Source organism: Neurospora tetrasperma (assembly GCF_000213175.1).
Source record: "Neurospora tetrasperma FGSC 2508 unplaced genomic scaffold NEUTE1scaffold_3, whole genome shotgun sequence".
Taxonomy (NCBI): domain Eukaryota; kingdom Fungi; phylum Ascomycota; class Sordariomycetes; order Sordariales; family Sordariaceae; genus Neurospora; species Neurospora tetrasperma.
Genome location: NW_009799101.1, coordinates 2606727 through 2619005, shown reverse-complemented (window position 1 = coordinate 2619005; position 12279 = coordinate 2606727). Strand labels below are relative to the sequence as shown.

Here is a 12279-nt window from a genome sequence, read left to right as displayed (position 1 = left end):
GGAGGAAAGGTAAGACGAGGCCGGGGCGGGCGGGGGGGAGGGGAGGAGAAGAAGTGGAAGAAGTGGGAGAGGGCGGGAGTGGAAGCCCCATGGCGCTGGGATGGTCGGGTGGAACGAGGAGGATGGACGGCAAATGGGAGCGTGTGAATGTACCTGAGAAACCTGAGGGCCTTACCAGTCCGTGTTGGCGTCCGGGACCCGTTGGACCCGCCAGGGAGGGACGGGATGAGGGATGGCTCCAGCTCCGATGCCAGTGCGGCCATCCTACCCCCGTCGCCTTAGAGTAGTGGGAGCCCTGGCCCTCTCTTTGCCCTCCTCCTCGTCCCCCGTACTGGCACCGTACTTGGCCTTCCCCCCCGAGCACCCCCAGGACCACTTCGCAGACCCTGCCGGCCGCCCACCCGACAGCTCCCCAACGTTCGACTACTTGCCGTGCTCGCCGCGACGAGGGCTATCTGCTGACGGTTGAAGCGTCCATTTTGGCCCATTCTGCAATCATCTATGTTGGCGGATGCACCCTCCAAATTTTGTTTTCCGAGGGTAGGGGTCCGGCATGCACCACTTGGACCAGACAGGTTCCAGGCAGGGCGGCCGCTCTGGAGATGCCGCGCGATAGAGCGCGACTTTGATCTTGGATTCCACCACCGATCCCGCACAGGGTATCGATCCACGTGCACCGGTGTCCAAACTGCCTCCCTTTTCGCACATATATCGCTATAGACTACAAGGTTCTTGATTGAAAGTTAGTCATGACCTTCGACCAACAACGACAACGATAGAACCATCTTGGCGGCAAGGCCAGAAATGCGCCTGGGGCGCGTGTTGCGTCTGGCAGTGCATGACACTTGCTCCGCAGCAAAGTACCGCGCTAGCAGGCTCAGGGATCCCGTCTTGACCTCGACCCCTCGAACAGGACGGGACCACGGCCACCATTTTTCACCTCTATTCACTGGCCCCTCCCCCGATTGAGGTGCAGAAACTTCTTCGGCAACTCCTAGGAAGAGCTTTTTCAGCAATCCGTCTCAACAAGCCAGAGCCAGGTATATAGGACAGACTAAGAAGCACCAAGACGAGCCACGAGGTTACAATATGATATGAGATCGAAGATCCGTACTCACAGATCTGATATCGGATGGCAGATGCGCGCTCAGGGGCGAACAACTACCAAGGTACCTCGATGTTCAAACAACATACATATGTATCGAATTCCACCAAGCTACCAAGCCACCCCTGGATTGTTTCTAATCTGTTGCTTCTTCCATTTCGTGTATACATGTATATACCATCTCGGTCTTTAAGTCAACTGGGAGTGGTTGCACACGGTCCATCACATGTCTTATGCTTGGACATTTGTATGTAGTCTTCCCAAAGAGTACCGACCGACATGTACATACACGTAAATGAGGTGCCAAAAGGCCAAAAAAGAAACTGTGAACCTGAACCACTTGCCAGGGCCTTCCCGTTTGTTTGTGCAACCAAACAACTGATTTCGAGCCGGTCAATGGTCACCGCACACATCAACAACAGGGGCTGGCTGCCCCGGGCTAGGTCCAACACAGCACATCACCGAGCGAACCGCACTGCATCTCACAAGGGGTCCTGGGGATCTTTCTTGGCTCTCAAAGGAAGAAATCGGACAGAAGCTCACAAGACAAGAAAACACAGTTGCCTGCCGGATCGACCGGCGCAGGGATGTGGGGCAGGTAGGTACGTATTGATGTACACTACAAGTACACTCCGTACCGTCTCTCTTTCTCCAAATGGAATCTCAGCCTTGCAGAAAGCGACGTTCGTCTCGACGAATCGAAGAGCGCCAACGTTTTCAGAAGACAGCAGCAACCTTTTGGTCGAAACTCATCGGTCCATTGGGTGTCAATATGAAAACTCAAGGTCGTCTTAGTCAGCCGCATTTGCTTGGTCTTAAACCTCCTCATACCCATTTTGGGAGGCCAGACCTTGGCATTATACAATTCAATTGGCGGCTACACCCGTGTCTGTAATGTGCATACTATACCTGCCTACCTACGCAAGATTCACGGCACTGGGGGATAGGAAGTGACAAAAGATCGCCAGATAAGAGAAGAAAACAAGAAAAAAGAAAAACACTAAAAAGTAAACAAATAATACTGAATTTGATAGCTTGTTACGCAAAGAATTTACTCTGTAAAATGCACCACCATGAAGCCCAGCCAGCTACCGACGACTCCTATCGCCGAGTACGAGCTGGTAAACATCAACGGCAGAAACTCGTAGCTCTTGCCAAAGATGATACCATGCATCAGAGAGCAGTAAAAAATGAGGGGGATGCTGACTGTAATGTACGCCGTGCTGAAACGATCAAACAGGAACAGTCTTTGGCGGGTAGGTGCTGGAGCAAGACGGTCGAATGCCATCAAGAAGAGAACCAGCCAAAAGATGGTGTAGACCGTCTTGATTGGGAACTCGGCCGGCGTGAATATCAATGGGAAGAGCGACACATGGCCCGCCACAGCCAATGGTCTGAAAGCTCCCAGGTACCGTCGATCCTTGAGCGCAATGAGGCTAAAGGGGATGATGACCAGCAAAATAGCCTTCTCGTGGACGTGCCAGCCAAACAGAAATGAGGCGTACCCGCAGAGGGTGACTCCTCCGATGAAGCCCTCCCAGGTCGGCCTCATAAAGAGCTTGGTAAGGGGGATGGCCTGGAAAAGGAGCGTCAAGACGAAGCACATGCGAGGCGTGATGTTCGGCAACACCGCAAACGACGTGTCTCCGACGAGACCGCGGGTAACGCTGTTGAGCGCATCCGCCTTGATCGGTAGCCCAATCCTTGGCGCGAGGGAGATCAGGAGTCTGTCCATGAAGGAGTACAAAGCCCACACGTTGGGAGCCCAGTATGCGTGGCATAGACCTCGCGAGAAGGGGAACAGGCGACTGAAGATTTGCGGGATCTGATTCTTGAGCGCAAAAGGGCCAAAGGCAGCCGCGAAAATGGCTGCGATTCCGCCGCCCAGCTTGACGCAGTTGAGAAACTGAATCCTGAAGATGGACCTCGGTGACGACTTGGGTGGAAGGCAGTAAACCCTGAGAAGGTAAACGAAGTAGGCGGGTGCCAGGTAGAGATAGATGTGCTTCATGCACAGCAGGGCGGCAAAGACGAGACCACTAGCCAACAGAGACGACTTCTTCTTGGCCAGGACCAGAGAGGCGATCAGGATTCCGTACATGACGCCGTTGTACTGGAAATGAATGTGGTCGATGATGAGCAGACCGGGCGACAAGAGGATAGAGACAGCAGCGGCATGGGCTGCCCTCTTGGACACGCCAGGCGTGGAGTCAACAAACCTATTTAGCCTTTTGTTAGCACACGTACCAAGCTTCCAGACAAGATGCTTTTGTACATTTGTAGCGCATAGAGCAAGACCAGCTCCGTTACAATGACTGTCCATCTTTGAAAATAAATGGTTTGCCAGCTGTCGTACTCGAGGTTATGCACCCGAATCATGGCCGGATCGGCCAACCTGGCAACTCGCGACATGATCCATTCGAAGTAGGCGAAGAAGGGGGGATAGTCCAGGGTCCATTCCGACGTCTTTTCGTAGTACCAATCCCAGAGTGGGAGACTGTGAGTGATGGCCAGCCAGTTGCGATGAACCTCAAAGTCGGTGGATTTGCTGAGGAGGCAGACAGGATTGTGTCAGTGAAAGTAACCTCTACATGTGAGGTATGGCGATAGCTCCTATAAGGCGTGTCGCCGAATCATTGGGGATCGCCATTAGGGAAGTGCAGTGACGTGCCGGGGGAAAAAGGATGAAATGATGAAGGCGGCTGGAGAGACGTACTAAGCCGGGAACAAGAGGATCTTGAAAGCCGTAGCCACTATCGCGCATTGCACGAGAGAAGGATATATCTCAGCCATGTCTCCATGCCGTAATGGCCATGTGGATGTGTGTAGTGGTGAGATAGGAGACAAAGGTGATGAAATGGTGAGTATAAAGGAAGTACAGGGTGTTCAGTCTGTCCTGGTCTATCGCTTGTCGCAGTCTAGGGTTGGGTGTCGTCAAGGTCGGTTGCGTGTAATTTACGATTGGGGTCCGTTTTTAATTGTTTCATTGCCGCGGCCGTTCGTGAACCCTGACGGCCTGGCTAGGCTCTTTCCAGAACTCGGATTGAAGTTGCCTGCCGCAAGGGGCTCGGATGTCGGCATGGCACGTAACGAACTTCAGTTAAGCCACATTCCGTCACGGTTCCAACCAGCTTAAGACCATTAACAAGAATTCAGCCACACAAGTTGAAACTGAATGAAGCGAGCTTTTAGCCACAGGAGGCTCCCCGCAGACAGGCACGCGCTGGACGTGCGGAGAGGGAAATCCCTGTTGGTGAATCAAGCTCCTGCAGGGGAAGGTTCGGTGTTTTGAACTTTGTCGGTTTGAGAAAGCTGTCATTCCGAGATGGCACAGCCAGCAGCAGCAGCAGCACTTGAACGTTCTCGAAGGTCGCGCGAGTAATAGGCCCCTACGTCGAGTCTTTTCTGTACATTCCCTTTTTCTTTTGACTCTCTCAATCTCAAGCACCCGTCATCATCTCGTCTACATCTTTGTTGAATCTCTTCTGGAATTCGCTTGCCGCTTGCCGTCCTATCCTTCTGTACTAACACTAAAGTACCCGACCTGTCGACGTACGGGTATCCACACTTCACACACCTTGTTGACCTCTCCTTAGTCTTGGCCAGGCGGCTTCACCGAGAACCTAACTCCTGCAAAAGTGTAAAGTGTCCTCAACCAACGGAAAGCGGCTCTTCATTCTTTTCTCCCGTGACTTTTGCAAATAAGGTGACAAGCCGATATCAAAAGGTGTATCAATTTCTTTTCTTTCGGAATTAGGTGGCCTTCCGTTCGGATCGAGCATATCGCACCAACAGCTCTTCGGCCAGCCACCAAGGTTCGCACGACGACTGTCGATATCACCGTCGCACTACAGTTTGCACGATGCGCTTGTTGGTGGGCATTGTCGCCCTCGGCAGCGTCGCCGAGGCTGCCCAGTACCTTGTCAGTGACCTCAGTTTCGGGTTTGGCGCGAGGTACGTTCAACGTCAACTGCACACTGCAAACGAACTCCTGCTGCCAGCGCACATCAACTAACAGCTGCCCCCTCTTCGCCGCCTCAGGATAAACCCCGATGGCCGCAACACCATTCCAAACTACTCTATGCAGGGCAATCCCAATGTGCCCGAATTGCTCTCCAACAAGGTCATCTTGACCCCTCCCGCGCCCGGTAACCAGCGCGGTGCAGTCTGGGCCGACAAGCCTCTCGAGCACAGAGCCTGGACGACAGACATCGACTTCCGCGCTAATGGCCCTGAACGAGGCAGCGGCCTTCTCAACATCTGGCTTGCCAAGGATGGCGCCCGCAACATCGGTTCACAAAGCATCTACACGGTCGGCAAGTTTGAGGGTTTGGTGCTTGTTGTCAACCAGCACGGCGGATCGGCAGGCATGATCAGGGGCTTCCTGAACGACGGCACTCTCGACTACAGCAAGCGCGACAACGTCGACAACCTCGCCTTCGGCCACTGCTGGTTTGCCTACCGCAACTTGGGCCGTCCTTCGCAAATCAAGCTGCGCCACAACTCGCAGAACTTCAAGGTCGAAGTCGACGGCCGCCTGTGCTTCGAGAGCGACAAGATCCACATTCCCACCGGCTACAACTTTGGTCTTTCTGCCGCCTCCGCCGAGAACCCCGACTCGTTCGAGGTCTTCAAGGTTGTCGTTTTGTCCGAGGACGACATTGGTGCCGTTCCCAACCAGCAACAGCAGCAACAACAGCAACAGCAACAGCAGCAGCAGCAGTCAGGCGAGAACCAGAAGCCCCTTGGCGGCACGACCCACGGCCGGTCGGGCCAGGCGGCCATCCAGGACCCGTACGACAACGCAATCCCGGACGCCGAGGCCAACAGTATCACGTCGTCCAAGGCGCAGTTCGAGGACTTGCACACGCGCATTCAGTCCCTCAACCACCACCTCTCGTCCATCTTCCGGTCCGTGGCCCAGTACGGCGGCATCGCCGACCAGAACCATCAGGAGGTTTCGGTCATGCTGGGCGAGATGAAGGGGCTCCTGACCAAGCTCGACCGATTCGCATCCGTCGAGAACAAGCTCGAAAACTTGGAGCGCGAGGTGCGCAGCATGCGCTCCGAACTGACGGCCCGCCTCAAGGAGAGCGAGCATAGCATCAAGTACCATGTTACCGATAAGCACGAGGATTTGGCAGGTCATGTGGTCAAGCACGCGGCGCCAGGCCACACAAAGTTATATTTGGCGATCGTAGGCAGTCAGGTGGTGTTAGCCGCGGCGTACTTTCTTTATAAGAGAAGGAAGGCTGGTGGCCCTAAGAAGTACTTGTGAGGGGAACAAGTCTGACAAGGATCAGCCGGGAGAGCGAAGTGGAAGGTGTAGGAAGGTGGAAGTAGGAAAAGTGTCCAGGGGTCTGGCCCTCGTTGTTGTAAATAATAAATGGGCCTAAGTACCCCTCGAACTTCGTTGGATTTGGCTTTTTTTGCATGGCGTTGTTACTGCGTTTAGGTTTTGTGTTGTGGGTTGAGTGTAGATTCTCATAGCGTTGAATATTGCGGACGTCTCGAAATCTTCCATCATGCGTTGCATTTACTTGTCAAGTGTCTACGAAATTGGATAGTTACCGATGCAATCACTCGTCAGTAAAATTTGCTGTAATCAGTAGACGGCTTCAGATGCCTCTCCCTGATTATTTCCTACATTTCAGTGATATCCAGTCACACCTAGCAGTACGTTGAAACATGTGAAGTGAACTATTTTCCGAACCTACCAACATTTGTGTTTGCATCGTCAAAGCGGTGTGTCAGTGGTCAGCCTCCATCGACGGAGGAGTCAAACCTTAACAGCCCAGTATGGAGTATCTCCATGAAAAATGTAGCTTAACTTTGTTGTTGTCATATAGTCAAATCAAACTACATAAGGCGAAATTGAACAGGTTTCGTTTCGCAGAACCCGTTGGCTGGTTGGCTGCGTACCACATATGAATGACTAACTGTCCAAACAACCCAACATATTATGTGTCAAAGTTGGGATATATATATGAGGAATGAAAGTAGAAAGAGAGAGAAAGAGAGAAAGAGAACCAGAAAGGTAGGTGCCAGACCCAAGGTTCCTGACGAAGGGTTCACGCTACAAAGGTTCAAGATTGTTCTCCCCGACAAAGCAAAGATAGCCAAACCCTCTTTAGTTTTTGACACATTGACAGTGTTGACGATACCTGACTTATCCCTCCTCCAGTCGGTTCTTGCAAGTCGAAGAGGAAGATCATAACCGGAAGAATATAACTCTTGTTCTATCTTTCTACTTTTATCTCTATGCTCATCATATCGTCCATATCGGTCTAAATGATATGGTATAACTAACGTAATGAAAAAAAAGACCGATCCTTCACGACGCCTGACCGTTTCGTGCTTGCAACAGCCAATCCAACCAACACCACACATATGCCTGAAACATTCAGTCATACCGCTCCCGTGCAAGTCCTTCGCTTCACTCTTCGTTCTCTAATCCGGGGTATCTCAACTCAACAAATCCAACTCTTCCTTCTCCTTTCCATATTTCTTTCTCTCCCTACTCTTGGCACCTCCCCTTCCCAACACCAACTTCCTACCCGAACCTTCTGGGTTTCTTTCCCCTTCGAGGGCCCCCACCTCCTCTTCACCAATTGAAACTGCGACTGAAACTTCTAATCCCTCTCCGCTACCGCCGTCCCTTGCTCCGTCCTTTGCAACTCAACTCCATTATTCCCATCACTATTCCCATCTCCCTCGCCTTCACCCAAAGCCTCTACCGCTTCTGCCTCCCCTTCCACCCCACCTCTTCCAATCCCCTTCCTCCTCCCCCTCACCACGGCCTCCAACGCTCTCCCCACCGCCGTCAAATCCCCCAACATACTGACATGCCCCCGATCCGTACACACCCGTCCATCTTTGACCAGCTCATACCCCTCGGGTAACATGCTTTCGCGCGCCAGCACTACCCCATCACCGCTGGCAAACATCAGGTCGTCGTACGCATCCGTGCAGGCGATGGCGTCCCGACAGGTCACCCGGGCGGCGTATACGGTAGGTATGTCCTTGGCGTAGATCACGGCGAGCGGAGGGTAGGTGTTGCGATGCTGGTGTGAAGGGTTGTGGGCCAGTTCGGAGCGGAATTGTTTGGTTTCGCGCAGAGTACGGTCGAGGTAGCGGATGGCTTGGGAGTGGGAGGAGGGGGTGCCGTTGATTGGTGGTGCAGCTGGTTGTTGTTGGTTGTTTTCAGGGGTATCGGCGGCGGTTGAGGAAGAACCCATTTGCGGGGCAAGGGTGCGGTCTTTGAAGACGGTGTTGGAGGGTGAGAAGCTTGCGGTGATATGTTTGTTGTTGTTGTTGTTGTTGTTGTTGTTGTTGTTGTTGTTGTTGTTGTTGTTGTTGTTGTTGTTGTTGTTGTTGTTGTTGTTGTTGTTATTGTCGTCGTCCTCGCTAGTTCGGTTCTTCCCGCTGTTGCTGCGACCACGGAAAGGGAGGCTAGAGAGGTTGGGGAAGGAGTCGGATAGACTCAGAAGACTGCCGAGGGCGCCGGTGCTCTTGGACGGGTTCAGAGGCGGGAGGGCAGGTCCACCGGCACAAGGAGAGAGGCGGTATTTGATCCAATCGTCTACATTGTAGAAATCTACCGGATACTCTTCCTTGTTGTCCTTGGAAACAAAGCAGAAACCATCTTCAGGTAAGAAGATGAAACTGCTTCGGAATGAGAAATTAGACTGCGCTTTTAAGACAGTCTCATTGAAAAGAACTGCATCTCCATTGCGTAAAGGACTAATAGTAAAAATCTTAGTATAATCTTACACCCCTAAACGATTTCGCCAAACGTACCCCAATATGTTGATGCAACGGTTGGGAACTCCGGCGTATACGATCCCTGAATAAAGTTCTGGGCGCTGGTTGACGGCGTGCCGGGTGATAAGACCGCCGAGACTGTGCGCGATAACCCAGACGCCTCTTTGTTCGGGTGGCGTGTGAGGCTGGTTGGATGGAAGCTTTTCAATGAATTCGTTCAGCTTTTTCGAGAGACGATGGGGGCTTAATCGCCAGTCGTAGCCATAGTCATGGACTCTGAGTTTGCCATTTACAGAGTTCTCACACTCCCGGAGCTTCCTAAATAATTTTCTTGAAATATCAATGGGTCCAATATTCTGGAGCATGCCCGAGGCAAATATGTATTTCTCCATGTTCTCCTCATCCTCGGGCTCCAGGCCAACCTCCATGTTCACTTTGCGGATGTTCAAGCCTACCTTGACTGGCACCCATAACTGTCGATATGGGGGCTCAGCAGACCGAAGAATGGAGCCTCGATATCCTCCCATGACCACAATGTCTCCTGTTAGAGTTTCCAGAATCGCATCAAGAGGATGAATGGTCTCCCGTGACGGCCGGTGGCTACTTGGCCCTGGCGCCGAGCGTGTTCCATCTGTACCATGAAAGTCACTTGCCGAAGGAACCACTTTTTTCAATGGCGATGTGATACCTGCCTCCGTCAGTTTCCCGCGGCTTATGGCCATCAGTCGCGTAAATGACGTACTCTTTGGTAGTTGAGGGAGTTTGAATGACGGCTCAAAGCTGTCAATTATAGCTTTTATCCTGGTGTTGACCTGCTCACGAACATTGGCGAAGCGCTCATCATCTCCCAACGAGGAAACCCGAGTCAAAGATTGATACAAGAGGGAATCATCCGAGGTAGAGTGACGAAGGGTCGGGGTCCTTGAGGCTCTTAGAGATGATGACCGGACGGGACCTTGAGCCGTGGCTCCTCCTGGTGTGCTAAGGGGAGGCCCCGTTTGGGCTCGGTTCGACCGTATGCCAGCTATCGTGGACGATTTCGAAAGATGTGGCACTGACGGCCAAGTGGAAGTGGATTCTTTGTGGGAAGAAGAGCTGGAGGAAAAGAACGAGGGCGTGGGTAGCGATATGGATGGAAGAGCCTTGGACAATTTTTTAAGGGCATTCTCTCCGGCTGAAGCGGCACGAGATGATCTTGTCTCATTCCCAAACACGCCGAACATGGAGGAGGTTTTGGCGCCATGAGGCTGACCAACAATCATCTGCTTGGGCTCAGCCCGCCATGGTGTTGGAAGGTCCGGAAGGCGCGAGCTGGATGATTGACGAAAATGGCCACGTTTCTGTGGTTTCCTCGGGCTCATAGGTAGACTGGGATTACCAGATGTCTTTCCTGAAGACTGAGCCCTGCCTTCGTCATCCATGAAATCGAAAATACTAGGAAGATAGTCCATGGCAGCAGCCTTCTCAGCAGCCGGAGTGTTTGGCGAGGTCAGACGAGCTGCTCTTGCGCTGATGGCCGGCTGAATGAAGGACTGAGCACCGTCTTGGTCGTCGTAAATGAGGTTGTCTTCATTGTCGTCGGAATTTTGCGCGGCAGTGGTGGAGGGCTCGTCGGGCTGGGAAGGGGTTGAGCTTAAGACCTGGGGATCGGGGAGATCGAGCTTGAGGGGTACCGCTGAAGCTGAGGTAGATGGACCCGATGGGGATAGCGGGCATGCAGTCGACGTGGGAAGCGTAGAAGTTTGAGGCTGCGTGGGAGTGGGAGTGGGAGCTGTGCCGCCATTGACGGTGACGGGGGCAGCTTCGGCTTCCAATGGCGCCCCAGACGTCCCTAGCTCCATGCTCATGTTGACCATGGATGACTTGCACAAGAACCAGACAGTTGACTCGTCTACGTCCTGAAGAAAAAGTTTGGTGTTGGTCCGGGTGTTCCGGTCAGGGGAGAAATGTGTGGGCGACGGTCTCGAGAGATGGTGGGAGGTAGCGGCGGTAAGTGATCGGGTGGTCCCAGTTTATGCTGACACAGTCTGCATAGTTTAGGTGATGCAGACAGCTTTGCGTCTTGTATATTACGTTCCGCGTATAAATAAAGCGAAAATCAAAAAGAAAAGACAAGGTACATGAGGGTCTACCTAGGATGAGAAAAGAGCGAGGCATCGGTCAATAATAAAGTAGGTAAGCGGACGAGGGGGGCTTAGTCCAGTCAGATGTCAAGGCCTGCCTGGTGGTGACAATGATACCCTGACGCCTTGATCCATGAAAAGTCCACTTGGCTGTTGTTTTTTTTTTTTTTTTTTTTTTTTTTTTTTCAATCCAAAAGGACAAGTCGTGATCTCCACTCCGAGTCCCGTCGTCCGGTTCACTCAAACGGTCATCTCGACGACGGTGTTCATCTCACTGCTCGTGCTCGAGGGACGCACGGAGTTTCCATTAAACCCGATGAGACCAGTGAGAGAGAGAAAAAGACGGGACCAACGGCGGTAGCTTGCAGGGTCCGTCCCATCTTGAGGTTTGTGGGTCCATTCATCTGTCTTGGTGATCAGAGCCCGCTCCTGTCATGCACTTGCTCACTGCACCTGCCAACACTGCTGCTCCCTCCTACATGCCGTGGAGGTGTGTATGCATACATTTGTATTTGTGGTGTCATTTCCGCAGTATGCAGCACAGTATATGCCGTTGGCCTTTTCCACTTTCTCGTTTAACCGGCGGTTTCGAGGGTTCGTTGTTCGACTACATATCCATTTTGATGCTTGGGTCCATGCCTCTTCAGGCAATTGGGCCCGAGGGCTGAGGGATCACAATGTTCCACATCTGCCCTGCAATAAGGCAGCAAGTTTGCATGATTCCTTGCCATTTGATATTCTGCGAATCACCTCCCCACTGCTTCCCAACGCGTAAGGGAAGGCGCAAAAGGGATGCGGGAATAAGCCTCAATCTTGGCTTGCGCTTACGGTATCCCAGCTTCGTGATAGTTACCTAGCGGCAGTTGTAGTTCGTTCCTGTTCGGGCCCTTGATTCACCACTCAAAATCACCAAGATGTACTTCGTTTCGTTCTGACGTCATGGAGCTTCGGAGACATTGTGTGATCACAACTAAAGCTGATTTCGCCGTTGGCGGAGCGAAAGGAATTTCAACCGCCTACGCCGTTCGAGCACCATAGCCAATGCCGTACGTACGTGATAGATCTGAGATGCACGACAGACGGGATCCAAGAAAACCTGGGGAAGTTCCAGGTCTCGCCCAGGGGCCGAGATCCCTCTCGTCAATTCAAGCTTCTGCAGCACGTTTCTTGGCCTTGGTCTTACCAGGGCTGACACACATCAGACGAACTATGTCGACATATTTCCTATTAGGGCTGAAAACGTGCAATATCTCGGCAGTGCTGTGACGATCAGCCCGGTCCTCCTTT

At 52.5% G+C, this 12279-nt stretch overlaps 4 protein-coding genes across 4 annotated transcripts; 1 reads left to right on the top strand and 3 right to left on the bottom strand.

Moving 5' to 3' along the window:
• Positions 1-2071: 2071 nt before the first annotated feature.
• Positions 2072-3898, bottom strand: NEUTE1DRAFT_63156 (Dolichyl pyrophosphate Glc1Man9GlcNAc2 alpha-1,3-glucosyltransferase; the record flags this gene model as incomplete). The annotated part of the gene is made up of 3 exons (XM_009852641.1): positions 2072-3293; positions 3353-3653; positions 3822-3898. The coding sequence occupies 3 exons, from the start codon at positions 3896-3898 to the stop codon at positions 2157-2159; spliced, it is 1515 nt and encodes a 504-aa protein (XP_009850943.1).
• An 817-nt stretch (positions 3899-4715) lies between these two features.
• NEUTE1DRAFT_116969 (uncharacterized protein) lies at positions 4716-4907 on the bottom strand (the record flags this gene model as incomplete). Its single annotated transcript, XM_009852640.1, has 1 exon — positions 4716-4907. The coding sequence occupies one exon, from the start codon at positions 4885-4887 to the stop codon at positions 4729-4731; it is 159 nt and encodes a 52-aa protein (XP_009850942.1).
• A 108-nt stretch (positions 4908-5015) lies between these two features.
• NEUTE1DRAFT_63152 (uncharacterized protein) lies at positions 5016-6618 on the top strand (the record flags this gene model as incomplete). Its single annotated transcript, XM_009852639.1, has 2 exons — positions 5016-5059; positions 5147-6618. One exon carries the CDS (start codon positions 5187-5189, stop codon positions 6381-6383), a length of 1197 nt encoding a protein of 398 aa, XP_009850941.1.
• A 1119-nt stretch (positions 6619-7737) lies between these two features.
• NEUTE1DRAFT_110037 (uncharacterized protein) lies at positions 7738-10716 on the bottom strand (the record flags this gene model as incomplete). The annotated part of the gene is made up of 2 exons (XM_009852638.1): positions 7738-8848; positions 8906-10716. 2 exons carry the CDS (start codon positions 10714-10716, stop codon positions 7738-7740), a joined length of 2922 nt encoding a protein of 973 aa, XP_009850940.1.
• Positions 10717-12279: the final 1563 nt, after the last annotated feature.